Source organism: Haliaeetus leucocephalus, unplaced genomic scaffold (assembly GCF_000737465.1).
Source record: "Haliaeetus leucocephalus isolate CR32 unplaced genomic scaffold, Haliaeetus_leucocephalus-4.0 Scaffold180, whole genome shotgun sequence".
Taxonomy (NCBI): domain Eukaryota; kingdom Metazoa; phylum Chordata; class Aves; order Accipitriformes; family Accipitridae; genus Haliaeetus; species Haliaeetus leucocephalus.
The window spans coordinates 560459-586482 of NW_010972616.1; the positions used below are offsets into that span (position 1 = coordinate 560459).

The 26024-nt window shown below is 40.2% G+C and overlaps 1 protein-coding gene across 2 annotated transcripts in view; it reads left to right on the forward strand.

Moving 5' to 3' along the window:
• The window catches only part of SLC24A2 (solute carrier family 24 (sodium/potassium/calcium exchanger), member 2), a 110200-nt gene extending 85095 nt beyond the window's left edge, over positions 1–25105 (forward strand). Inside the window, exons 6-9 of one of the 2 annotated variants that reach the window (XM_010564459.1) lie at positions 15324–15452; positions 22045–22134; positions 22578–22744; positions 24817–25105. In XM_010564459.1, coding sequence (XP_010562761.1) covers positions 15324–15452; positions 22045–22134; positions 22578–22744; positions 24817–25066 — 636 coding nt within the window. In that variant the 3' untranslated portion in view covers positions 25067–25105. The remainder of the gene's footprint in view (positions 1–15323; positions 15453–22044; positions 22135–22577; positions 22745–24816) is intronic. The other variant, XM_010564458.1, reaches the window with a different exon arrangement.
• The last annotated feature ends 919 nt before the right edge of the window (positions 25106–26024 follow it).

Consider the following 26024-nt stretch of genomic DNA (forward strand, 5'->3'; position numbering starts at 1 on the left):
CGTGCACAAAAGGCAATGGCCATGTTTTGTTTTGATTCATCCCAGGTTTAGGTTTTGATATTTTAGTTGCTTTCACTTATTTATCATTTAACAAAATTGTTAGTCCAAGAGATCATCTTGCCTTTTTCATGACCTGAGCAATATCACTGTAGGTGAAATTATTTCCTTGAGAGGTTCTGCAAGCCACAAGAAAAATTAGAAGTGGTGTAGAAGTAACAGAATGTGTTTATGTCTGTTGACTGCTTCCTAAACACAATTATCTCTCACAAGGAGCATAATTTATACTGAAACATACTTATAACAGGGAGAGGGTATCGAATTTTTTCTGCAAGACTGGGAAAAAACACTGCAATGTATAGTAGGGTGAGTCTTTTGGAGAAGATTCTGTTTGCTTCACACAGCTGGAGGTGGAGAAATGACAAGATGATTCTGGCCAGCTGGTTTGTTAGTGCACCAAATATTGGCAGATAGCTTTAATTCTTCACTGTTTGCAGATAATTTTGTCTCTGGGAACAGAAATTGAGAATCCAAATCAAGGATCTAAAAGAGATGGGTAGTTTTTGATATCCTGAATGATCAGTAATGATAATGAGTCTCCCATGGAAAGGAGAACATTAAATTACATTTTCTGTTAATCTAAGTTGTTCAGACTGACATGCTACTTAAAGATCCTTGTCAGCCCAACAAGCATTACTCTTACATAAATGAGATGAGTAGAATCTATGTAATAAAAAATCTCAGCACGGCACTTCAACGCTCAACATTTTAAGGTAAGGAAAGATCAATTTTCAGATCCATTTGGATCCTGTTCTGACAGTCCAACCTTATCATTGCAGTGAAATAGGTCTTTAGACTATTTTTTACTTCAGAAAAAAAAACCAAAACCAAAATCCAAAGCAGAGTGGCTTTTAGACTTCTGTTCTCAAAGGTCAATAAGGGATGACATAGCCTGGTGTAACCTGTTAAGGTGTATGTAAATCAGTCTGTGGGATGTGTGAAAACGCTAATAGACTCCAACAGAGTTCAGTAGCTTAAGAAGGAAACTGGTCTTGCTTTGTAAGATTTTTTTCCACTGAGATTGTTCAGTCAAAACAATGAAAGAAAAGCAATCTTAAGCAATCACATCCCACAGCAATGTCCATATGCTATCATTTTGCATTGTAATGAAGCAGCTTCTAAGCTTGTTCAGAAATCTGCAAGGTCAGGCAGCCTCATCATTCAAGACGATAGTTTCAATTTCAAGCAACTGCAGTGTAAGGAGGGAAAACTATTGCAAGAATACATTACTCAACAATGTCTTCCTCTCATCTCCCTTTAGACATTTTAAACTTTCAGTGAGGCAGGGTTTGGACATTCTGAAAAACTATTGTGCTGTATCAGAGGTGGGATACATTATTTATCCTTATCCAAATGCCAAGATGGAGCAAGCAGGGAGGTTTGTAACTGATGGAGGAGTGATTCTGCAGATTTAGCTCCATCAGTCTGAAAGAAAAGATTTTAGGTGTCTGCTGTCACGATAAAAAATAGCGATCTCCTAATAACATTTTGGATATTCCCATACTGGGTTCCTCCCCAGGGGCGTTTCTAATTTTTTCATCTTCCAGTGATAACCTGACAGCTGCTGCTATATCAGGCTGCTTCAGTTATTGATATACTGGCACCTATTTTGTAATTTAAAAGTATATGTTGGAATTTTTGAAAAGTTGTAATAAAAATAGCCTACTCATCCATGTAACAAATAAATAGTCTCTGTGATACTTAGGACCCTACTTTGCTGTGAGGTTCACTGCGTACTCTGTACTGTACAGGGCCCCTTCCTCAATGTATTGCCTAGCTTTTTGTTCACAGCTTCCTGATACACGTACCCAAGCTGTGGCGCCGCTCTAAAGCTAAGACTGGGCTATTCAGTTTCCTTCTGCTTTGTATATTGACTTCATGGACACTTACAGGATTACTCCTTATTTATAGAAGTGTAGGCAATGACAGAATCACATTCATAGCATTCACGTGACCTTTTTCTTTGGTGAAGATTAGAATTTGAGGAAGGGAAATCGGTCACTGCCCTCTCAAGCTTTCTTTCTAGCTTTTCTAAACTTTGTGCAGACACTATGTACCCCTAGGAAATAGCGTATCTTCAGACACAATGGTATCAGTTCTAAGAGCAGCTCTGTTCAGGGAAGTAATACTGAAGGCACTGGATAGTATGCCAGCCAGTCCTCATCAACCGTTTCTCCTTCTCGTTCAAAAACTCACTCATTAAAGCTGAGCAACAAGAACAAACTCATTACAGCTCAGTCTTGACCTACAAATGGTCTTGAATTTTGATCTTTTTGTGAACAAATATTCTCCATTTTTCACTGAGAGCATAATTTTCTGCTGTTCCGTGAGTAACATTCAATCCAGTGGCTTGAATTTTTCATGATTTTTCCTTACTCCAATTCAAAAAGAAGTGCTGTAGTGTCAGAATTTGAAAATATAGTATAAAGTTGCTTCTCTCCAATTTTCCTTTTGTATATGACCAAAGATACAGTTTTGTGATCCATAAGTGCTGTTTAGAAAATCTCTTAAGAAAACTTACCATTAGCGCCTCCATGTCCCAGTGATGGTCATTTAGAACTCAGAAAATTAAAGACACCATCCATCCTGAGGAACCAAGCTGCAAATATGCCTTTGGAGGAAAAATGTTGTCCTAAAAAACGTGGGCTGGGAAATGGGTGTACTCACATAGCAGGTGTGCTAGTTCTGGCTGGGTTAGAGTCAATTTTATTCATAGTAGCCTGTATGGGGCTATGTTTTGGATCTGTGACCAAAAGAGTGTTCAATAATACAGGTATGTTTTAGCTATTGCTGAGCAGCATTGACACAGAGTCAAGGCCTTTTCTGCTTCTCACCCCACCCAGCAAGGAGGCTGGGGGGGCACAAGAATTTGGGAGGGGACACAGCCGGGACAGCTGACCCCAACTGACCAGAGGGATATTCCATGCCATATGACGTCATGCTCAGCATGTAAAGCTGGGGGAAGAAGAAGGAAGGGGGGGATGTTCAGAGCTATGGTGTTTGTCTTCCCAAGCAACAATTATATGTGATGGAGCCCTGCTTTCCTGGAGATGGCTGAACACCTGCCTGCCCATGGGATGTGGTGAATGAATTCCTTGTTTTGCTTTGCTTGTGTGCACAGCTTTTGCTTTACCTATTAAATTGTCTTTCTATCAGCCCATGAGTTTTCTCACTTTTACCCTTCTGATTCTCTCCCCCATCTCACTGTGAGGGAGGTGAGTGAGCAGCTGCGTGGTGCTTGGTTGCCGGCTGGGATTAAACCATGACACAGGTCATCAAGTATTCCTTAAATGTGTTTACAGTGAGGATACAGAAGACATGCATAGGGATCTAATTCTTTCTCCTCCATTGTCAAGTTCCATTATGGTCTTCATACTTTTCCCTCTTGCAAAACAAGCATAGTCATATTCATGTTTTTTCTTACTTTTCACTGGTGCAGATTATGGTGCCTGGGTCTAAATCCCTATACACAAGCATTTTACTAATACGAAGTTCTGTATTGGAGTTAGAATTGTCTGAAAGTAAGTACATTAAAATGTGTATGTTCCACTAGCACAAAGAGAATATGCAAAAAAATCCATCTTATAAAACCCCTACTCTTTTAAAAGTACGATGTTGAGCAAAGTACTGCTGTGAAAGGAAGGTCTCAGGCTAGACTGCAAGAATGGGGAAAAAAATAGCTTTTATGTTGTAATTTAATTTTCATATATTTGTAAATTAAACTTCTTCTTAAAAGAGCATAATACTCCAAATGCCATGATTTAGTTTTTCCTTATATCTCTCCTGGTTTCTTTAGGGTTTTTTTGGTCATCTTTATATTTTTTTCCAGACTCTTATTCTTTCCTCCATTCCTTTTTCAATTGCACAAGGCTCAAACACTACACAAGACAGAGTCGAAGACACTGTCAGTCAATGACTTTTCACAAGATTTCATGAACTAGGTGAATTTCACTTTATTTCCTTTTCTTTTTTTTTTCCTTTTAATTTCTTCATTTGTCTCATCCAAACTCCACTGTCTTGCTTTTCCCTTTTTCCCAGGCCCTTAACTCCATTCTTCTTACTCTATTCTCCTGCAGGAAACCTCATCTGTCCTCTTGCTAGCCCAAGCTCTTCAGCAACAAGATAAGCTCTGTCCTGATGCTTCTTGCAGAAATTCAAAAAGGCTGTCCAGAAAGTGTCCCCAGCAACCCAGTCATTTGTCCCAGATAGTTAAGACTCATATAATCCCACTCCCACTGTAAGGAGCAGCAGATCTCCTACACTTTGATAAAACTAGGATCCTCAGCTGAGAAGGACAGATGGCTATGGTCTCCTTCCCAGCCCCTAACCAGCACAGCAGGGAACAATACCTCCTCCCACCATAAGTCTGTAAGACATTCCTGCTTCATTTGCAGCCAGAAATTGCTTTCCCTCCTGCTGGATATTGCATCTTCCTTGGGGATTTTGTTCTACTTACAGCATTCTGTCTCTTAACCTTTAGCAGGTTGACACAAAGGAGAAGGCTGTTATATAAAACTTCATAGAGTGGTACCAAGAGTGTATGAGAAAATGAAGGAAGACTAAAAGGACACTGACTATCTCATTAAATGTTTTATAGGGTACCCTTCAGAGAAATGATCCTTCTGAGAAGTCAAATTGTCGTCCCTGCTCCCCGCCCCCCCTTCTTAACAATCATTTGATTGTGTTCAGTCATATACGTTTTAACCTGTGGCTTTCTTAAAAATAGCTTCCAATCTGAAGATAACACCTTTTCTTCCCACCTACACACACACATGCACACACACGCATATACACACGCGCATACATACCCATACACACACTTTTACCTGTTTCCATGGAAACCCCACTGGAAAATGTTTACATGCCAACCATGTCAGAGATAACTTTTCCATGAAAATATACAGCAACTTGTATGTTGTAGGAAAATGCCACAAATGCTTTATTGTTTTCGTTGGATGTAACCCGCTTACCTGGGCAACAGTGTGGTAAAGCATGTTTTGCCTTCCCCACCAAAGAGCGGCAGCACGGTGTGCTGTGTTTCAGGACAGAGCCCCTGGTGGGGACAGATCTCCCCTGGCCTGGAGTACTCACTCTGTTTGCATCAAATTAGCATGATGTGAATCTGAGTAGCATTGTGTTCTCTGCCTCAGGCTATGATTCTGGGCTATATTAAATATTTCTGTTTCATAGCAAGAGGGTAGAGGTGATTAGACCAGCCTTTGTTGTAAGGCCATTATATATTCCAGCATCCCTGGGATTTGTTTGATTGATCATTAAAAATAAATTTTCCAAAGCCCAAACGTTTTTTTTCAGTTGCCACACTCAGTCTAAAGTAAATGCCTGCGTCTTGTTTGCCTGTATAGCTCTTTGTAAATTAATGAGAATGGCACTGCCATCAAAAGGGATTGATCTTTATTTTCCCAAGGCTTCTCAGTTGCCTATTCCACATTTTCTTCTGCTGTATACCAGTTTGCCTTACTTGAAAACTAGGACAGTGAAAAACAGCATGAAGACAAAGGCTTATTTTTCAGATGTATCTCCATCACACCATAGCAGTTACTTCTCCTGGTGGGCTGACTGCAGTTTTGACTATTACATTCTGAGTATTTCTTTTCAAATTGCCTGAAGAATGCTGGCAGTAACATGGGCATAAAAAACTGCATATAAGCTCCAGGAGCTCTGCTTTCAGGTATTTGTGTAAAAGCCCAGGAGGATATAAGCAGTAATAGCAGCATCTGGAGCAAATACCTACTTGAGCCTCACTCCTTCACATAGGCTCCACCACAAAGGTAGCTCTTCCCAGTGAGTTCACAGTGCAGAGAGGGTTAATACAAATTAGCTGCCCTAAGAAGCGTATCCATATATACAGAATGCATTCTGAAAGCTCAGGGATTTAATTTTACTCCCTGCTTGAATTTTACTCAAGAATTCATGAGGAAAGACATTGCGTTCTGTCTTAACTACCCATAGAAATTGCATACTACTGTACTGGCTTACTATCTCACCTTCTTTCACATACTTTTTTTCCGGATGAGAGGTAGGACAAGATAAATGCGCGATTCAAGTTACAGACAAGAAACAGAAAGCAGAGACTTGAGGCTGTTCATAGTAGGGCTCCAATTGCCTTTGTCCTCTGCCTTTCTAGTGAAATAAATTAATGTGAGATTTGCTATTCTAAAGAAGAAAATCCGTCTCAGTTCTTAAAATCAGTACTTACCTCTGAGACAGGCAACATTTTCAGACATCATAATTTTTTCTTGATGCACTCACTGTGAGAAGTTGGGTTGTACAGAGCTCTTCATTTCCGAGAAAAAAAAAAAGCTCAGCAGTCTTTTGCAGCACTATCAGGCAAAGAAATAAATTGCCTTTTTATAGATGGTACAATATCTGTACTTTAGCATAAGCAAATTGAGCTGCAGATAGTTCCTATCTGCAGTTTTCTTTCCTCTGGAGTCCTAATGCTAATTCTGTATTGACTAATGATATCAGAAATCAAAATGCACAAGAAATGTACAACCATGAGAATTTATAGCTCAGCTCTTCAGCTGAGTTGGGCTAACAGAATAACCCTCAGAATATAATTCATATGCTGTAGCTGTTACACAATACAGACTAGTTGGTAAATAGTGGCAGATTCAGTATTGCAGCTAAGTTTGAGGTGGGTCATTGTAATTGTTTTCCATTTTGTCCTACTGTCAGGAAACAGGTATAAAAATGTAGTTTGATGTTGTGCCAGAAAAACAACTGTTTTTCCTAAGATCACATGAGCATAAACATCCATTGAGATGATTTTCTGATGTTTGCTAGAAGTAGTGACTACATTGTGACTTTGGCAGATGGAGTTTGCTATAAGCTGTTGTTTATAAACAAAAGAGTTATTGACAAAATGTCACCATATGTTTATATTGTTTATATAATGTGAAACACACCATCGTTTCCTCTGTTTGGAAGAATTTTCTTGGGAGACTGGGAAAAGTTGTCTGACCAGTCCTGAGCAAACCACTAAGAGGTTTCTGTGGATTACAGACAAATATTAGATAGAAGTTCTTGGATGAAGAACTTGTGAAGGATGGAGCATCCAGAGATTTGGTACCTTTTTCATTGTTTGTAATGAGTTACATAGAAGAACTGAAGTAGCAAGAAGAGGGTTATGAATATGCATAGATTGGTTTACAAGAAAAGAATATTTGTTACAGATGTATAAAAGAGAACACAGAGCGAAACAACATTTCTAATCTTATTTTTTGAAAATATGGTATCATAACTGTATTTTTTGTAGTTTAAAGATGTACCTCATTAACCCTGGTAGAATATGCAAAGGGAGCATTTTCCTATTAGAGAATTAATTTGGTTATAATTATTGATTAATATGTACTAGGGTACTACATCCATCCCATCTAGGCGTGAGTATACATGTGATATTCAGCACTGCAAATGTATATGTAACAAAAAGACAGTCCCAAGCAAGAAAAAATGAGGATACAATAAATAAAAGACTGGAAAGAATTATGACAGCTAATGAGAATTTCATAGAAACACATTAATGACTATTATGTATGAAGATCTAATGCAGCTTACATCTAAACCTTTAATGACCGATTAAGGGATCAGTAGCAAAAGTAGTTTTCTCCTTTATCCTTCCACTTCAAGAAATGATGAGGGAAGAAACAGGAAGACCCAGCAGATCAATAACTGGCTCTGAGACTGGTGTCACTGGCAGAATGTTGTGGGTTTTGATCATGGGTTGGTCTACATGACACCAGGCCTGCTGTCAATAGACATGGTATACCTGTCTCAAAGGGGGAAAAGGATCTTTGCCCAGGAGTTAGCTGGGCTCATTGAAAGAGCTTTAAACTAGATTTGAAGGAGGAAAGGGATAAAACCAGGCTCACTAGAGATAAGCCTGGGGTTGGCACACCAACGTTTGAGGGATGGACAGTGTGCTAACAAGGTCCTTCAGTCTACTCCACAATGTGCTGAGTACACTGGAGGACATTTGAAATGTCCCTGTACTAATGCACACAGCACCACAGCCATCTCAGTGGAGGTGGGGGTGGAGATCCACACAGCATCAAAGATGTAAGGGTTGTCAATGCATTAGAAACCACTGAAGCACCTGGGAACAGTCACATAGGAATTAGGGCTTCTCCTCCCAGAAAGGTGGCAGGATCAATAGCCCAACTGAAGTGCATCTACACCAGTGCATGCAGCATGGGCAACAAACAAGTTGGAAGCCATTGTGCAGCAGGAAAACTATGATGTAATTGCAATCATGGAAAAATGGTGGGATGACAACTGGAATGCTGCAATGGATAGCTATAAACTCTTCAGAAGGGATAGGCAAGGAAGAAGAGGCTGTGGGGTGGCCCTGTATGTTAGGAAGTGTTTTGACTGTCTGGAGCTTGATGATGGTGATGAAAGGGTCGAGTGTTTATGGGTAAGAATCAAGGGAAAAGCCAATAAGGCAGAGATCATGGTCTCTGTTACAGACCACCCAACCAGGATGAAGAGACAGATGAAATATTCTATAAGCAGCTGGGAGAAGTCTTACAATTGCTAGCCCTTGTTCTCATGGGCAGCTTCAGCTTATCACATGTCTGCTGGAAATACAATGCAGCAAAGAGGAAACCGTCTAGGAGGTTCCTGGAGTGTGTAGAAGATAACTCCCTGATACAGTGGGTGAGTAACCAACTAGGGCAGACATCCCGCTGGACCTGCTATTTGCGAACAGAGGAGGACTTGTGGATGATGCAGTGGTTGGAGTTTGGAGGCTGTCTTGGGCCTAGCGACCACAAAATTATAAGAGTTTTCAATTCTTGGAGAAGTAAGGAGGGGGGTCAGCAGAACTGCTACCTTGGATGTCCGGAGGGCAGACTTTGGCCTCTTTAGGGGCCCGGTTGACAAAGTCCCTTGGGAGGCAGTCCTGAAGGGCAAAGGAGTCCAGGAAGGCAGGACATTCTTCAAGAAGGAAATCTTAAAGGTGCAGGAGCAAGCTGTCCCCATGTGCCAAAAGACGAGCCAGCAGGGAAGACCACCAGCCTGAAGGAACATAGAGCTTTGACTGGAACTCAGGAAAAAAAAGAGTTTATGACCTTTGGAAGAAGAGGCAGGCCACTCAGGAGGACTACAAGGATGTCATGATGTTATGCAGGGAGAAAATTAGAAGATCCAAAGCCTAACTAGAATTTAATTTGTCTACTGCAGTAAAAGGCAATAAAAAATGTTTCTATAAATACATTCCCTACAAAGGGAGGGCTAAGGAGAATGTCCATCCTTTATTGGATTTGGGGGGAAACATAGTGGCAAAGGATGGGGGAAAGGCTGAGGTACTTAATGCCTTCTTTGCCTCAGTCTTTAATAGTAAGACCAGTTCTCAGGGCATCCAGCCCACTGAGCTGGAAGACAGGGATGGGGAGCAGAATGAAGTCCCCATAGTCCAATGTGAAATGGTTAGCAACCTGCTACACCACTTAGACACACACAAGTCTATGGGGCCAGATGGGATCCACCCAAGGGTACTGAGGAAGCTGGCAGAAGGGCTCACCAAGCCACTTTCCGTCATTTATTCAGCAGTCCTGACTAACCAGGAAGGTCCCAGTTGACTGGAGTTTAGCAAATGTGACGCCTATGTACAAGAAGGGCCAGGAGGAGGATCTGGGGAACTACAGGCCTGTCAGCCTGACCTCAGTGCCAGGGAAGGTTATGGAGCAGATTATCTTGAGTGCCGTCACATGGCATGTACAGGACAACCAGGGGATCAGGCCCAGTCACCATTGGTGTATGAAAGGCAGGTCCTGCTTGACTAACCTGATCTCCTTCTATGACAAGGTGATCTATTTAGTGGATGAGGGAAAGGCTGTGGATGTTGTTTACCTGGATATTAGTAAAGTCTTTGATACTGTTTCCTACACCATTCTCCCGGAGAAACTGGCTGCTCATGGCTTGGATGGGTGAACTCTTCGCTGAGTAAAAAACTGGCTGCATGGCTGGGCCCAAAGAGTTGTGGTGAATTGAGTTAAATCCAGTTGGCAGCCAGTCACAAGTCATGTTCACCAGGGCTCAGTACTGAGGCCAGTTCTGTTCAGTATCTTTATCAATGATCTGGATGAGGGGATCGAGTGCACCCTCAGTAAGTTTGTAGACAACACCAAATTGGGTGAGAGTGTTGATCTGCTTGAGGGTAGGAAGGCTCTACAGAGGGATCTGAACAGGCTGGATTGATGGACCAAGGCCAGTTGTATGAAGTTTAAAAAAGCTACATGCTGGGTCATGTACTTGGGTCATAACACCCTCATGCAACACTATAGGCTTGGGGAAGAGTGGCTGGAAAGCTGCCTGGAGAAAAAGGACGTGGGGGTGTTGGTTGACAGCTGACTGAATATGAGCCAGCAGTGTGCCCAGGTGGCCAAGAAGGCCAATCGCATCCTGGCCTGTATCAGAAATAGTGTGGCCAGCAGGACTAGGCAAGTGATCATTGCCCTGTACTTGGCACTGGTGAGGCACTGTGTTCAGTTTTGGGCCCCTCACTACAAGAAAGACATTGAGGTGCTGGAGCATGTCCAAAGAAGAGCAATGAAGCTGGTGAAGGGTCTAGAGAACAAGTCTTATGAGGAGCAGCTGAGGGAAATGGGGTTGTTTAGTCTGGAGAAAAGGGGGCTGAGGAGAGACCTTATCGCTCTCTACATCTACCTGAAAGGAGGTTGTAGCGAGGTGGGTGTTGGTCTCTTCTCCCAAGTAGCAAGTGATAGGACAAGAGGAAATGGCCTCAAGATGCAGCAGAGGAGGTTTAGATTGGCTATTAGGAAAAATGTCTTCACCGAAAGGGTTGTCAGGCATCGGAACAGGCTGCCCAGGGAAGTGCTAGAGTGACCATCCCTGGAGATGTTTAAAAGACGTGTACACGTGGCTCTTAGGGACATGGTTTAGTGGTGGATTTGGCAGTGTTAGGTTTACGGTTGAACTTGATGATCTTAAGGGTCTTTTCCAACCTAAATGATTCTATGATTGTATGAATTTGTGGAAGATTAAAAAATATGCCACATTCCAATACTTCTTCCCTGAGTGCCCATGTCTGACCATTGCCAGAAGCAACATACTAGTGTAAATAGGCCTTTGGTCTTGCTTAATATGGCTGTTTCTATCTTCTTAGTCCAGTCAGTCTTACTATATTTTAAAAATCTGTAGAGATTTTATACTACTTTATCCTCTCCCACCTCCAAATCACATATTACTTACCAGACATCAACTTTTCATGCAGCCAGGGAAAAGGTCTTCAGATGATCATGATCATAAGAGAAAGTGATATTGGTGCTAGTCATTTCTGCCAGGAACAGTATTAATGTGTTTAATGACTATCTAGAACACTTAGAATTAATGTTATTTGTAATAATATAAATAAAGTGTTCATTTCTATGTTCATTAGCATATTCTGGACAATCCTTTCAGAAAAGTCACCAAAATGGACTTGAAAATGAAGAAGAACCATGATTGTACAGCTTCAGGTTTTACTTGACTATAGTATGACCTGTGTTTTTGTGACAGCAGTTAAATTTAGGTTCACATGAAACTGAATAGATACTGGATTATCATCAGAGTTCATAATGTCAACTAATGCAGGTTTCCCATATGTTCACTCTAGTATCTTTAATACTAATTAGCTACAGAGTTATAGCAGGGAATGAGTTTTAGGGTGGTACTCATTTGCATATAGATGGGTACGTAGTACCACCTGAGCTGGCCTAGAGGAATGGAGATTTTTGCACAGTGGTGGCAGGTATGTCATAAATGAGCAGAATATTCTCCACTTCTGATGCAGCATGTGGAGGTCAAGTGAGACACCAGAAGGTAACTAAAATGTCACCACCATATGTGTGTTTAGGAAACTGAATTCCAGTGTGTATGTCATGTTATCATTGTGTTTTTTTAGCATTGCAGAAGAGAATCATACTGAACATTGCACGTACTGAGTTTTCATTATGCAGACTAAAATAAGTCAAAACTGTGGTTTCAGTATTACTTTGTACAAACTGTGAGAATGCATATTCAGTATGTACATTGCAGATAGGCTGGAGCCACAGACAGTGCACGCAATCTCTGCCATAAATCTGTGCTGAGTCATTTTATATCACTGCCGCTTAGTCCAGAGCATGATGCTCACATTTGCGTGGTTTTATAGCTGCCAAAATTATTTCCCTTTCATGTCTTCAACCTCAGAGGATAGTTCAGCATTGCTTTGAAATTCATGGAAGCTAGATTTACAAATACGTTGAACTTCCTTACTTCCACTGATTTTTGGAAGGTCAGCATTTGAAAATCAGATGCTGATTCCAGTTTACAAAATAGGAAATGGAGACCTAGCCTGTAGCATCTGTAATGCATCCTGGAGTTAAACAAGTGAGAAAAAAGGTTTTGTCCCACTGCACTGTGAGCTCAAGTTTGGCTTGAGCCAAATTTGGGATTTGGGAATTTGGGAATTTGGGAATAGTTTTCTTGGTGAGAAGGATGAGGCTGTACAACCTGAAGGTGAAAAGATCTCAAATGGATGGATCAAGGTTTCCCAGGAGACATCTGGCAATCTCCATATGTAATTCTTTGTGGTCCTTTGCTAGAGCCACTCATGTTGCCTGTGTGCTCATGCTGGCCCAATGCTGTTTGACACAGCCATGAGACCAGAATAAGGCCCAGTGCTGAAGTACAGTGTGTACTGGTACAGTACTGCATGAACCAACTTAAGCATTCATTTCCATACATTTTGCAGACTCTTGTGCAAACTCAGACTAATGTAAAGCTTTTGTTGTGATTAAATACAGTTGTTAATCATGCCTAATCTCTAAAGATGGCAATTCAGGAAGTACTTTGTCACTCAGTGCTGTTTATGAAGCAGTCATTTATGGAGCTTTATTCCAGCTGAGTCTGCTGCTTGAATTATACACAGGCCACTCAGAAAAAGTTACCTAGGCAACCCTTCAATTGGTCCTTTTGTGCTCAAATTTTACCTCAGTCATCATGTTTCAAAGCTGAATGTCCATCTCAGATTGATTTTCCCACCCCAAGAGCATCTACCAGAATGGAAAAGGGATGGATTTGGGTTTTAGGAAGTAGCCCCACAAACTCCTGCACCAGTCCAGTCCCCCAAAAGTCAGACTTCAATAAATTGCAGCAGTGAAGTACAGATCATCTGCCCACTTTGGTAAAGAGCTGAAAGCTAAAGGCAAAAGCTAGCCTCTTAGTTGCTTAGGAGCCCCATAAGTACTGTGTGGAGTGTGGCAAATTGTGCCTATGTACGTTTTAAAATCTTAAACTATTATATAACCTGTTCACTTTACTGTTGTCCTACAATCATGCAACTTGGGAGTTTCACAAAGTGTAGGGGTTAACAAAATACTGTCTTCTGACATAACTGTGAAAGTAGCTGCAGCCTGTCAATGTGTCAAGAGGTAAATAGGGATTTGCTTCCAGTCCATTGGTGTCAGGTGATACTGTCATGATGGAAGAGCCTGAGCTAATAGTTGGACTTACTTGTGTAGGTACTGATCAGTTCAGGTAACTGAGTAGTTGAACAATTCAGGAGTTCATAATAGTAGAATAATAAAGACCAGTTATTCAGTTGAAATTAGCAGTAAGTAGAAAATATTTTGAACAATACCAACATATGCTGACATTTCATCAGTAACTCTTTTGCTTAGAAAAAAATAACTGATGTGATCATTCAGACGACTGCTTCTTATAGCATTGTCATAAGGTGTATTTAAGTGATCTTAAGACAGGGCAATAACTAACAAGAAACCTGTATTATAAATCTATGGGAGGGGTAACTTGCACACTGCAGAGAGGACTGAAATCTCAATTATTATCTTTTTGCAAAAGAAGAAAAGAAGAACACTACATGAAGAAGTAGTTGTATACCTCTCATGCTCTCAAACACAGTTTTCACCACGTACTCTTTTTTGGACTTCTTTAGCTTTCACTGAGCTCTCTAGAAATTTTTCCACAAGCTTAACAGGGTTTGCATTACACACATATATGTGAAAGAACCGTTTAGGCCATTTCTTTCTGTTGCCTTATTCTGTGGTATAAGTTAGATCCATGTGCAATTCTGGAGTGATTGCCTACCTATGATAAAAGTTAAAAAGTTATTTTAATACATACACCCAAAAGACTAAATCATGCTCACTTTGCTTTCTTTCTGTGGCAGTCTAAAAGGGCTCCATTTTGTTAGCAGAAGCAGTCTAAGGAAAGAGAAGTGTGTGGCAGCCAAAAGGTTTTCTGTCATGGGAGAAGGTCCCTCTACACCTGCTCTGTAATGGAGATGAGAACTGAACAGCATACACATAAAAGGAGACTAGAGATTGATGTGAAGATCAGCTACACAAATAAGAGAGGAATGTCTTCCCTTTAGCTTTAGTACCAAGTTGTTAAGAAAACTGCTGTGTTGTGGCTGGGCTAAACATGAGAGGCTCAAGCTGGAAATAAGAGATTGCCCATGAGGACAGCCCGGCAGTGGAGCTGGGGCCCAGGGAGGTTGGGTCATCTCCATCCTTGATGGTTCCACAGCTTGGCTAGGCAGAGTGCTGAGCCAGCCTGGTCTGACCCCCTCAGCTGAGCAGTGGAGCTCCCAAGGTCCCTGCCAGCCTGAAGTACCCTGTGGTCCTATGGACAAGAAAATAAATATCTCTCTCTCTCTCTCTCTAATAATAATAACTTTTAAAGTTACTCACAAAAGCTTAAAAAGATATATATTTACATATATATGCACATATATATGTATTTATGTGCATATATTTGTGTACACACACACGCACATACATTATCTCTGTCTCTATCGCTGTCTCTATCTCTATGTCTGTCTCTATCTCTGTCTGTATGTTGCCAGGCTTGATGCAGTCCAGACCAGTTTTGACCCCTGACTAGACTAGGCCACATCCCAAAGGAGAGCCTGTGGGAACACATATCAGAGGCACAAGATTCCCCTCCAGGGAGAAGGCACAACTCTGCTCCATGCATCCCAAGGGACCAGCATCACTGTCAGCATAGCCACAGACGAATGTGCTCAGGCAGCCTGTGCTGCAGGGGTATCTCATAGTCTGGCCAAAATCTTTTTACTCTGTACTAGCTAATGTTGTTAGGTAGGTGCGGTGTTAATGGAATGTTTTCAGGCCCCATGGGTTCTTGCTGAAACACAGCACAGTCCTCAGGACTCCTCTTTAAAGAATCCATAACCTCATTCACCCATTTCAGTATTCTGCTCACTGCAGCTTTTCTTACAGAATGAAGAGGATGAGGACCAGCCTCTCAGCCTGGCCTGGCCTGACAGCCCACGCAAGCAGCTCACCTACCTTCTTGTGCTACCCATTGTTTTTCCACTGTGGGCTTCTCTCCCGGATGTCAGAAAACCTGTAAGTAACTGTTGTTGTAAGTCAGTGTGTTCTGCACAACAGGGTGGCTCTTTAGCTAAGTGCCAAAAAAGTACTGTAATGGATTTATGTAAAAATAGGGCTAATGATTTTGTTTAATATTTTCTTTTTTGAAGAAGAGGTCACACATCAGTCTTCAAATCTTCAATTGTGTGCTTATGGGCAACTGGTTGGTAACAGCTCTATAAAGATTGCTCTTTGTATTCACTGATATTTTATGACACAAAGTGAAAGCTCTTAATACTTCTTCAGGGCCTTCAAATCTGCGTTTCTAGATCTCCACTGAATATCACATAAGTGCTGAGGAAGTCTGTAATCTGCAGTGCCCTAAAGCGTATGACTGGAAAGATTTTAGACTGTCTAAATTTTCTCTGTGATTCAAAAATAATGATATGCATTTCTCTTAAATGCATGTTCTACTAGACCTTTGTCTTCTACTTGTCATCTTTTAATTTTCATACTAGAACAAGATCCATAAGTCCATCCATGTGCAAAATACTTGCTAGTTTTGTCCCAAACACAGCTTGAAGTAATGTAAGACTGATTATTAATACAAATGACTTTTTGTGACAAGTTATCAGGTCTTATCACTTTTATATTCACATATACAAATAGACCTGACTGGGGAGGTTCATGGAAAGTAAAAGGAAAAAAGTCAAGAGCTGAAAAAATCCTTTTTAAATCTCTTTTCCTTTCTGGATCAAAAATAGAGTTAAAACTGCTGCAAGAGGGGAATGCATAGCTTATAAGGTTATAAATCAACACCCTGAATTCTTTTTTCCTCCTCACACACACTGAAAAACTGCAATTCAGTGCAAGAAACAAGCTAAAATAGACCTCTGATTTGTTTTTAGATAAAGGTTTCTCAAAGGATATAAACTGACATTTTCCCTTCCAATCTTTAAGCTTTCTTTCTTGAAGTTTTCAAACAACTCTGGTAAACATGTTTTGTTTGATAACACAGAGAACATACTACATGAATTTCAAGATTGCTTATTTCTTTATTTATGCCCTCCTCTTATCATTCAGAATCATCCCTGTAATTTTTTTTCATAGTTTGGCCCCAAATAAGAAAGTACTGCTAAGAAATAAGTACGTGCATTATTTTGAATTTTGAAAATCTGGAGTTAACATCAATAGACATTTAGCCTTATCCAATATTCTGTACTGTACAAATGAGAACAGTTGTTACAATAATGGTTTTGGAAAGCAAATATCTCAAGAAGTTGTGTGCAACTGTGTGATGGGTGTGATTATTAACACTAGTATTACTCATAACAGAACTGGCATGCTGACATCCTACAGCTAAAATACCCTGCCGTAACACAAAATATAAGCACAGTTGTATACGCCAGATATGTCAATGGGCAACAGAGTTTTTAAATTTCATTCACTGAAAGGAGTAGCTTTTTATACAGAAGTAAAAGAAATATAGTTTTTTATTACATGTAGTAATAACAGAAGAGGTAATGGGCTGTATCAGTGTGATAAGCTGCTTGCTTTGAACATTGCTGTCAAAGAAGTAACCAGATGGTTGCATAAACTGTCTAACTTTTCAAGGACACTTCATTGGTGTGTTGGACTCTCAAATATTTTCACTTATGCCCAGGTGCCATCCCTGCTATTCCCTTCCTAACAACAACAAAACCCAATATCACAGCTCAGCATGTGCATCAGAAAATAACTTTCCATGAAATCCATGAGGCAAAAGTTAAAACAAACCTAAAATAACACTTAAGTAGATTTTGTAGGTAGGCCTACCCTCAGGGGCTTGATTTGCCAGTGTGGTAATTTTAGTCAGGAAACCAAATTCTGCATCAGGATGCTCAGATTAGCATGTGGATATATAAAATGAACACTTGTGTGCTATATACTGATTTGAGAGACCATATGGAGCCTTTGACATCCTCTGTGGGTGTCCACTTATGAAAAATGAGTTCTCCTTTCCTCCTAGAGTCTCTTTTCTACAGTATATTTTATCTCCACATAATGGAGATGGTTTGACTGCATTTACTTGTACTATACCAAGCTATATCTAGCTCCATGAGACCCAGAAGCTCTAGAAAAATTATTTCTTATCCAAGGTCTCTGGTTATAAAGTTAGCAAAATCCTTGCTGCTTTATTATACTCTGGTGTACAGATATGCAGATTTTTATATACTTAGAGTAGGTTATGCATTAGTTCAGCTAACTCTCAGTTGTTTCAGTAGCTGACATGTTTTAATTTGTGTTTAGTGCCTTAATAATACCTGCTCACATTAAGCCAGTATATATTAAAATCCTTACCATAACATCAATAATGTTGCTGGCAGTACACCAGAGGTAGGTGTGCCCTTGGGGAATTTTGTACCTGACTTTTTGTTTAATAACAGGTATTTTTCCTGTACTAATAGCTTATTTCCCCAGTGGCTCTGTAAAGGCCACAAACCTAACTGTCCACCTCCTGCAGTAAGGGATATTGACAGATTGAAAGGAAAATGACATGACCAAGGTGGCCCAGTGGGTCAGTGGCAGACATTGAACAACATCTCTCTTGTTATAGCCATACTGCACTGTCCATCCCTTTGTCTCATAGGCCAGAAAAATGGCTACTGGGGCTCCAGTCCTGCTGTCACTGGACCCATATGGGGCAGTTCATTGTATCTCTGCAAATTCCCATTACCAATGAAGAGGTACAACTTACATGAACTCTTGTTGCCATACAGAGATGCACTGTTACCAAGGGGACAAGGACAAGATGTTCCTGCACAGATCCAGTTACAGGAGGAGGTTCTGAGTAATCAGATTTAAGCACTGTCAAGTATGAAAGGAAAATCAAAGCTTGCAATGCAGATAAATTTATGGATGAGACAAACACATGATTCATTCAGGTTAAAGGTAAAGTAAAGATGTTGATAATAATACTGGCTAAAATTAGGACAATTACTTTGCAAATTACTAAGCACTCACTATCTTTCAGGATCAGGCTCTTAGAAGAAAAATCTTCGTACTTGGATTATTCTTGCTACTCAAACTCCTGTTTTTCAGACGCTGGCATGAAATCAATGCAGAAATGTACCAAGAAAAATGTCGTTAAGATTGCTAATAGACAGGAACAGTACCAATACAACCAACCTACAGTGAAACTACAAAATTCTTTCTCTTTTGTTAAAAGAAAATTGTATATGAACTGAATGAGCCATGACTTTTCTCATTTGTCTGTTACCATGACCACAACAGAACCAATTGGTAATAAATGGGGTTCTCTGTCTTTACAAGGCAACCATCACAACAGCTACAAGAAAAGGTGGACAGAAGTATTGCTGTCTGCCATCTCTGACTAATTCTTCTAGGAAAATGCTTGGAATAGGCAGCTCCCTAGATTTCCAATAGCTAGGGAGCTGCAATGAGATCAATCTCTAAAAAATGTTGTCGTTAATTACAAAATAAGCATGATTATTATTATACTCTGGAAATAAAATCCATCATCTGAAAAAGAATCAGCACTCTCATTACTGCTTTTTTTAAAAATTTCATCTATATGCAAATTACATAGCAGCATCTATGGAGTCCATTCTTGATTTCATCACCTGTAATAGTTACAAGCTTTAAATTTTGCCCTTTTGGAGTTTAAATGTTCCCCCTTTTAAGATAGGTCATTAAACTGTTCCGCCTATTAAAGTACTCTTAGTCTTGAACTGCTGCTTATCAGGTAATTTTACTGGGAGAGGATTGGCTAAGACAGGCTAGGAATACACATGCTGCAAAGTTACTGACTTGTAATTCTTAGCCATCCAAATTCTGTGGGTGTCTGACTCAGATAGGCAACGTCTCCTTGTTTTGCAGGAACCATTTGGTATATATAATCACACTGACAGAGAGCTATTAGTGGCCAGTACAGCTCTTGCTGTATTACTTTTGTATAAGACAATGTATGCTTCTATCTTGAGTGTTGTATAGTGATTATTCAAATTGCATTGCTATGAGGTGCTCCGTGTAGAATTTGTGACCAGCTGCAACTAGCTTATGACTTCATCATCTCATTCACCATATGTGTTGCCAGAAAATCCCAGTATTTACAGGAAGACAAAAAATCTTGACAGTTGAGAGAGCTGGCTACTAAGAATGGTGAAAAAGAAGTGCTAGCTATTAAGTTTAAAAAAAGGAAATTGCTGTTTAGATTAATTTATCCCTCCCAGACTCCATTCTGTTCCCACTGGTGTCAGATCACTATTTTAACAGCCATCTTTGTGTTCCTTTCAAATCGTGTTCCTATTCAGACTAAGGTCTTCCATACCCCAATGCATGTAAAGTTTTGGTTTTAAAAGTCCATCTGAGTAGGTTTAAATATTGGAAGCTCATCAGATTTTCTGATTTGACAAAAATTTAGAACTCTGTTTTGAAAAACTAACTGCTCTGTAAAGAATTAAGCAGTTAAGAAGCAGATCAACCAAAGTGCCCTGGACAGTTCTAGAAACAGTGCTTGTGACAGTAATGGAATTTCTATGAAAAAGGATGTTTCCAGGTGCCATTGTGGCTATTTACGCCTGTATTTAAACATAATGCCTTTAAAACACCTACTGGAATGATTTTCTAACTCCAACAGAAGTTATTTATGTATGAGGGGGTTCAGGAGTGTTGTTAAATCTGTACCATCTTTAATATGTGTTCCTATGTATATTCAATTGTGGAATTGTACAGGTTGCGTTAGTCAATGTTTATGAGCTCAGTTTTCAGGAGGGCCTTTAGCATTATGCAGAGTGCCCACAGGGAGTGAGTAAGTGTTCTGTAGCACAGCCTACAGCTGCACCTGCTGCTAGAGCAGATACAAACCTTTTAAATTGTCGCATCTTGTAGATGAGTGTGCACAATTGCCATTGCTGACTTTACCTTTTCCCTATCAGTAATGACCTGATCTTATTCCATTTACATGTAATCAGCAGAAAGTCTACACAACTTCAATGAGCTGCAGACCAGCCTCGCTCTTTTCTGGTTCAGCTGACAAAAGACAGTGTCATCCCCACATGACCAGCTCTAATGGCTAGCCCAATTCACTAAGCACCTCTTAGTCCACAGCTACCCATGCTGATCAGTTCCTAAACGTGAGGCTATCCCATATAAATGCCTCTTGTGTCTGTTATACAAGAAAAGCTGGCTGTGCAGCTCCATAAACTCCCTAAAAAAGAGGTCTTTGTTATGGCTTGAGCAAGCTGAATTGGCAAAATCCAAATAGTATTTTCTCTCCAAAAGTCATGTTCAGGGAAAGCCCTGCAGTCCTGTATGCTCCCACAACACCTAGGAATGACCCACAGGCTAATGAGTCTCCTGGTGCAGCAGCGTCATGTCCTGCAGTGGAGAGGGGTACAGGCAAGGTGCACTGCCCAAAAATCTTGGAGGACCCTGCAGAGCAAAAAGTGGAAGTGGATTTAGGGAGTATTTAACAGGAAAAGGTAGTCCTGGAACAAGTATTCAAAGTGGTATAACTTCCACAAGCAGTCCTACTGGTTATTCATGAAAAATTGTAGGACTCTGCTAGTGGCATGTCAGAAGTCATCTGGGGTGAGGATCTGTGTTCAGAAGGTCGATGTCCATAAAGATTGTGGTTTCATTCAAGACTGGTAGCATTCATTCACAGTACAAATTTCATTTTAAACACTAATTTGGTTTAGACAGTGATTGCCTGGTACAGTACTGCAGTCATGTTTCCGTCCTTTAGTAGTTAACTTGATCTCTTTTTGTTACATAGATCTAGCTAGCCAATAGGAAATATGGATGATGCAAAAGACTGGAAAGAACAGAAACCAAAATAAATAAGTAATCTGTAAATAACCCATTCATTGGCTGCAAGAATGCTTTCTATTCCAAGTTTGACATTACTAAGGGAGACACTAAAAATGAAAATGAAGTTACTTTGGTGTTATATGGATTTTTTAACTCATTGAAGGGCCTTGAAGTGTGTTTTACATGTTTTTATAACAGACTTCTCTACAAAACAAAGCATGGCAAATATGTGCTTAGTGTATCTTCTGTTCTAATTCAGAAAGTGGTTTTTTTCCAATGAAAAGTAAATGCCCTAATAAATTTTAAATGTGTATTTTTTTAGCTCTGTCACATGGCAGCCCTTGTTATGCTGACTGTGAAAGGTGTTGCGCAAAGTTATTGATGTATGAATGAAAGGTATGGGAACCTGTTTTAGCAATTTAAAAACATTCTTTCTGAATAAGCATGAAGTTATTAATAAATTTAGAAGTCAAACCAACATTCAGCTAAACACATATCCAAACTGTGGCATAACAGAATATGATACAAATGACAACCCCAAACTTGCCATTCATCATAAAATTTTTTAGGAGGTGTTATTCTACAACTGAAGCGGTTGGAAGAATGAGGCACAGGGAAGTATATAGCAGTGTAGGGAGTCAGTTTCTTACCATTCTTGACATTTTTTTTGATCACCTAATGATGATCAGAATAGTTGGTCAGAACAGGTGATCAGAAAAAAGGAGAGGCCACTGTCATTTTGAGAAGCAAATAAGAGTACAGCATGTCAGCCTTCAACATAGGTATTAACTCTTTCTCTCTGTTTCTGTTTCAGAGCTCAAGAAAATTTTTTCCTATCACATTTTTTGGCTCTATCAGCTGGATTGCATTTTTTTCTTACTTAATGGTCTGGTGGGCACATCAGGTAAGGAGGTGATACTGGTACAAAATACAAGCCCTGCATTGTGTTTTGCACTGTGAGAGATCATTTAGTATCAGAGTCCATCATCTATATCATGCTGAGTAGTGCTTTATTTTAGGAGCTGCAACCATGGATGAAGTAAATCACTACTCAGTAAATGGAAAGTAGTTCAGAGAGCTGTGGTTGTCCTGACCACAGGACTTCATCATTCTGGTAACATTAGAGCCATCAGCAAATGCTTGTCAATACCTACTGGTTCTATTTGACAATCCTATCTTTCTCCTGAAACTTGTGGAAATCTGTGAAAATGAGTAATTCTCCAATCTTGCCTGTATCCTCCAAGCTAGTTGGCAAGCTCCAGGATAATATTCCTGGTTAAACAGGTTTACAGCAGAAAGCATTTCTTCACTGCAGGACATTTTTTTTCTTTTTTTTTTTGCTTTTAGGTTGGAGAGACCATTGGTATTAGTGAAGAAATCATGGGATTGACTATTCTAGCTGCTGGCACATCCATTCCTGACCTTATTACCAGTGTTATTGTAGCACGCAAAGGTCTGGGGGACATGGCTGTATCCAGTTCTGTTGGAAGCAACATATTTGACATCACAGTGGGGTAAGTCCTACAGCAAGAAAATTGTGTCTATTTTAACAAGTCTTTTGTTCTTAGCATGTTGCCGTGGTTTTGCCAAGGTGCTGTCTACAACAATTTTCTGCCATTGGTGCTAAAATGGAGAGTGGTGCAAATATGCAATGGATGTTACTGTTTCAAGTGCTCAGAAGTTTATAGATATTTGCATGACAGAACTGTTACAAATTTGTTGCCTAATTCTCTGATATATTGCAGAGCTGCCTAGGCAACTGAATTGCACTTTAAAAAGTATGCAAGAGCATTGTTCCAAGAAAGAATTTCTGAAGCTTTTTTTCATTTTGTCAAGTTGCTGTTGTTTGCTTATGTCACCACTCATTGTGGTTATACTAGAGCTTTCTTTATAAATGATGATCAGGAACAATTCATTGCCTCTGCTGTATTCAGCATGTTACCTGTAATAAAAACAGAATGTCATTGTTTTGTGTAGCTCATTTAGGCTGTTCTTGATATGTGATTTTCTTATATACCTGGCAAGTCCCAAATTACAAACCAATTCTCTATTAACACAAAGGACCCTTTGTATAGTTCTGACAATGTGAAGCAACATAAGATGGTGCAGAAATGTGCTATTTACACTTTACTGCTTCACGGCAACTCTAGGGTAATGATGTATGGCATGTGGTTGGAAATCAAATTCCTTTTTTACCTTTTGAGACCAAGCTAGATCAGGTCCAGAAATGTTGTAATCTATGTCTCAGTGTTTCAAAACTGTGCAGGAAATATACAGACAAACTCTGTCTTTATACCCCCATTCCCATCTTCAGCACAGGATGAAGGCACAGAGAATCATGTCCATACTCTCAGTTTCTCCATCCTTGATTGTTTCTTGCTGTCACATAAGCAGAAGAACAGGTCTAGTCATAGTTGTAGACCCGGACAGCCTAGGCATAGAATAGATCATGGTTTTCACTGCTGAAAATATACCAGCAAATGCACAGATACAAAAAGGAATCCTGAAGTCAGAGTGGATAGTAAATGGCTTTTTTACTCCATCTGTTAGCTAGTGGCAGTACCTTTGGACACAGCAGAAAAACTGGGCCACTTTCTTCTATTAGTCCAGAAGCATGAAGTGTTTGAAATAACATTTATAAGCAGCAGATCTGCGAAATACATGAAAATGTTATTCCCTAACATGTGCTTCAACTTAGAGCACACAGGGTGCATTACAAAACTTTTCCCTTTTGAAGTGCTTTCTTACTTTTCTTAAAATCTTTAGTCTTCCTGCCAATGGAAATGTTGTCCTCTACCAGTCTGCTAGACCTGGTATATTTACAACAGAAATGGCACAGTGGAGCTATAGGCTGGTGTAGTTAGTACTGAGGCTGTAATAAATTATTCTCTCTTGAGCGGTTTATTCGAAGTTTGAATGTTGTAAGCTTCTGACAACTCTCTTCATGCTTTCTAAGCCTGCTAAGCTCCAATCAGTGGCTTAAATATTTATTTCAGCTTGAGAACTTCCAGAGGGATGTTGCCTCATTCTGTGGCATTGGAGATTAGAAATGTAATGACAGCAAATACAGAAACAGAAATTAAACTGGAGTTCAGTTGAAGTTCACATTTTAACACAGGTTTATACAGTAAATGTGGATGAAGACTTTTAAGGGCCAAATTTTGGGAGCAGTGCCTTGCAGAGTGCTGGTTCTTCATGGCAAGGACATGTCTTTATGCAACCCACCCTCCTGTCATGCAGACTCTTGGAAGTAGATTCTTCCACAGATGGTCTGAAATCCAGAAACAAAAGAAAGGGGTCTTCCTGCTCACAGACAGGATGCCTGGTGATTTGTCAGCCAAGGGAAATATAATTCACCAATGTAACTGGTAGAAGAGTGGGGAGCCTAAATCCCATGTGCTCTCCCCAAGAACCATGAGCAAGCTAACAAATTAGATTTATGTACATATTAGAAGAGTTGAAACTCTTCCTGCCTCACTTTATGCAGAAAGCTTCTGATTGTATTTTGAAGTGCCTCCAGAAACTTTCTAGTGTCCCTTTCTGCACCTCTGCAATTTTTCCAATTTATTTTTCTGTTTCTCAACAGCCTTCCTCTTCCGTGGCTCCTGTATGCTGTGATTAACAGCTTTGCCCCGGTGACAGTCAGCAGCAATGGTCTGTTTTGTGCGATTGTCCTCCTCTTCATCATGCTGCTCTTTGTCATCCTCTCCATCGCTTTCTGCAAGTGGAGGATGAATAAAATCCTGGGCTTTCTCATGTTTGGGCTTTATTTTGTGTTCCTGATTGTCAGTGTCCTCCTGGAGGACAAAGTGATCCAATGTCCTGTCTCCATCTAGTGGAAAGTGCTTTTTCTCAAGAAAAAAAAAATATTTAAAAAAATACATCTATCAAAATGAAACAGTGAAAAACCGCAATGGAAAGCTTGTATGAGAATAACATATGGATTTGTAAATTTCCTCTCCCTCAATTTTAAAAGAGAGAAAGAAAGAAAAGGATACAAAGGGTGGATCCCAGAGATGAAGAATGACCGCTGCTGGACAGCTCAGTCACACCTGAAGGGCTGAGTCCAGCTGCACTGAGGTTTTCTTTGTCTGCTGCAGGACATCCTTGTTGCTCGGTACTGGAGATGCTGTGCACGCATGGAAACGGTGAAAGCTGCTGCTTCTTCTACGCCTATGGTACATATCCGCAGACTTCTTGTTCTCTGTAGTAGTATACACAGACACACAGCATGCTCAGTTCTTAAAGCTCTCATTTTCTAAGGGGAATGTTAATATTAACTTTGTGGAGGCACCACCCCCCACACATCCTGGTATGGGATTTTTCTGATAATCTGCTGAAACTCCTGAGTGGAAAGCATTCACCGAGCACATGAATCACAGACAGGGAGGAGCTTGCTCATCTCTTCATATAAGTGGATTTATATGATGTGATTTCAGCAAAGCCAGGGACTTCATCAGTGTTTTGATCCTCTACATCACAGGACTGTAATGGTAATCAGCAGGACATTAATGGTGGTTTATTACATCTTGCAAAACTCTTCAGATTCCAGAAACTCTGGCTCTGGCACTGAAGGGGCCACACTGCCTGGCCATCTTGTAACTGTGCAGATTTTCATTGCATTCACATGCAAAGACCAAAATGGGGATACTCTTTCTTCTCTAACAGCAATGCAGCATGCAGAGAGATTATACAACTACTATGTGAACACACCATTTTTTCTAATGCAGCAATACCAACAACAGTACCAATGGCTTTCAGACGCTGTTATCATTATGAGTTTGCCTTTTCATG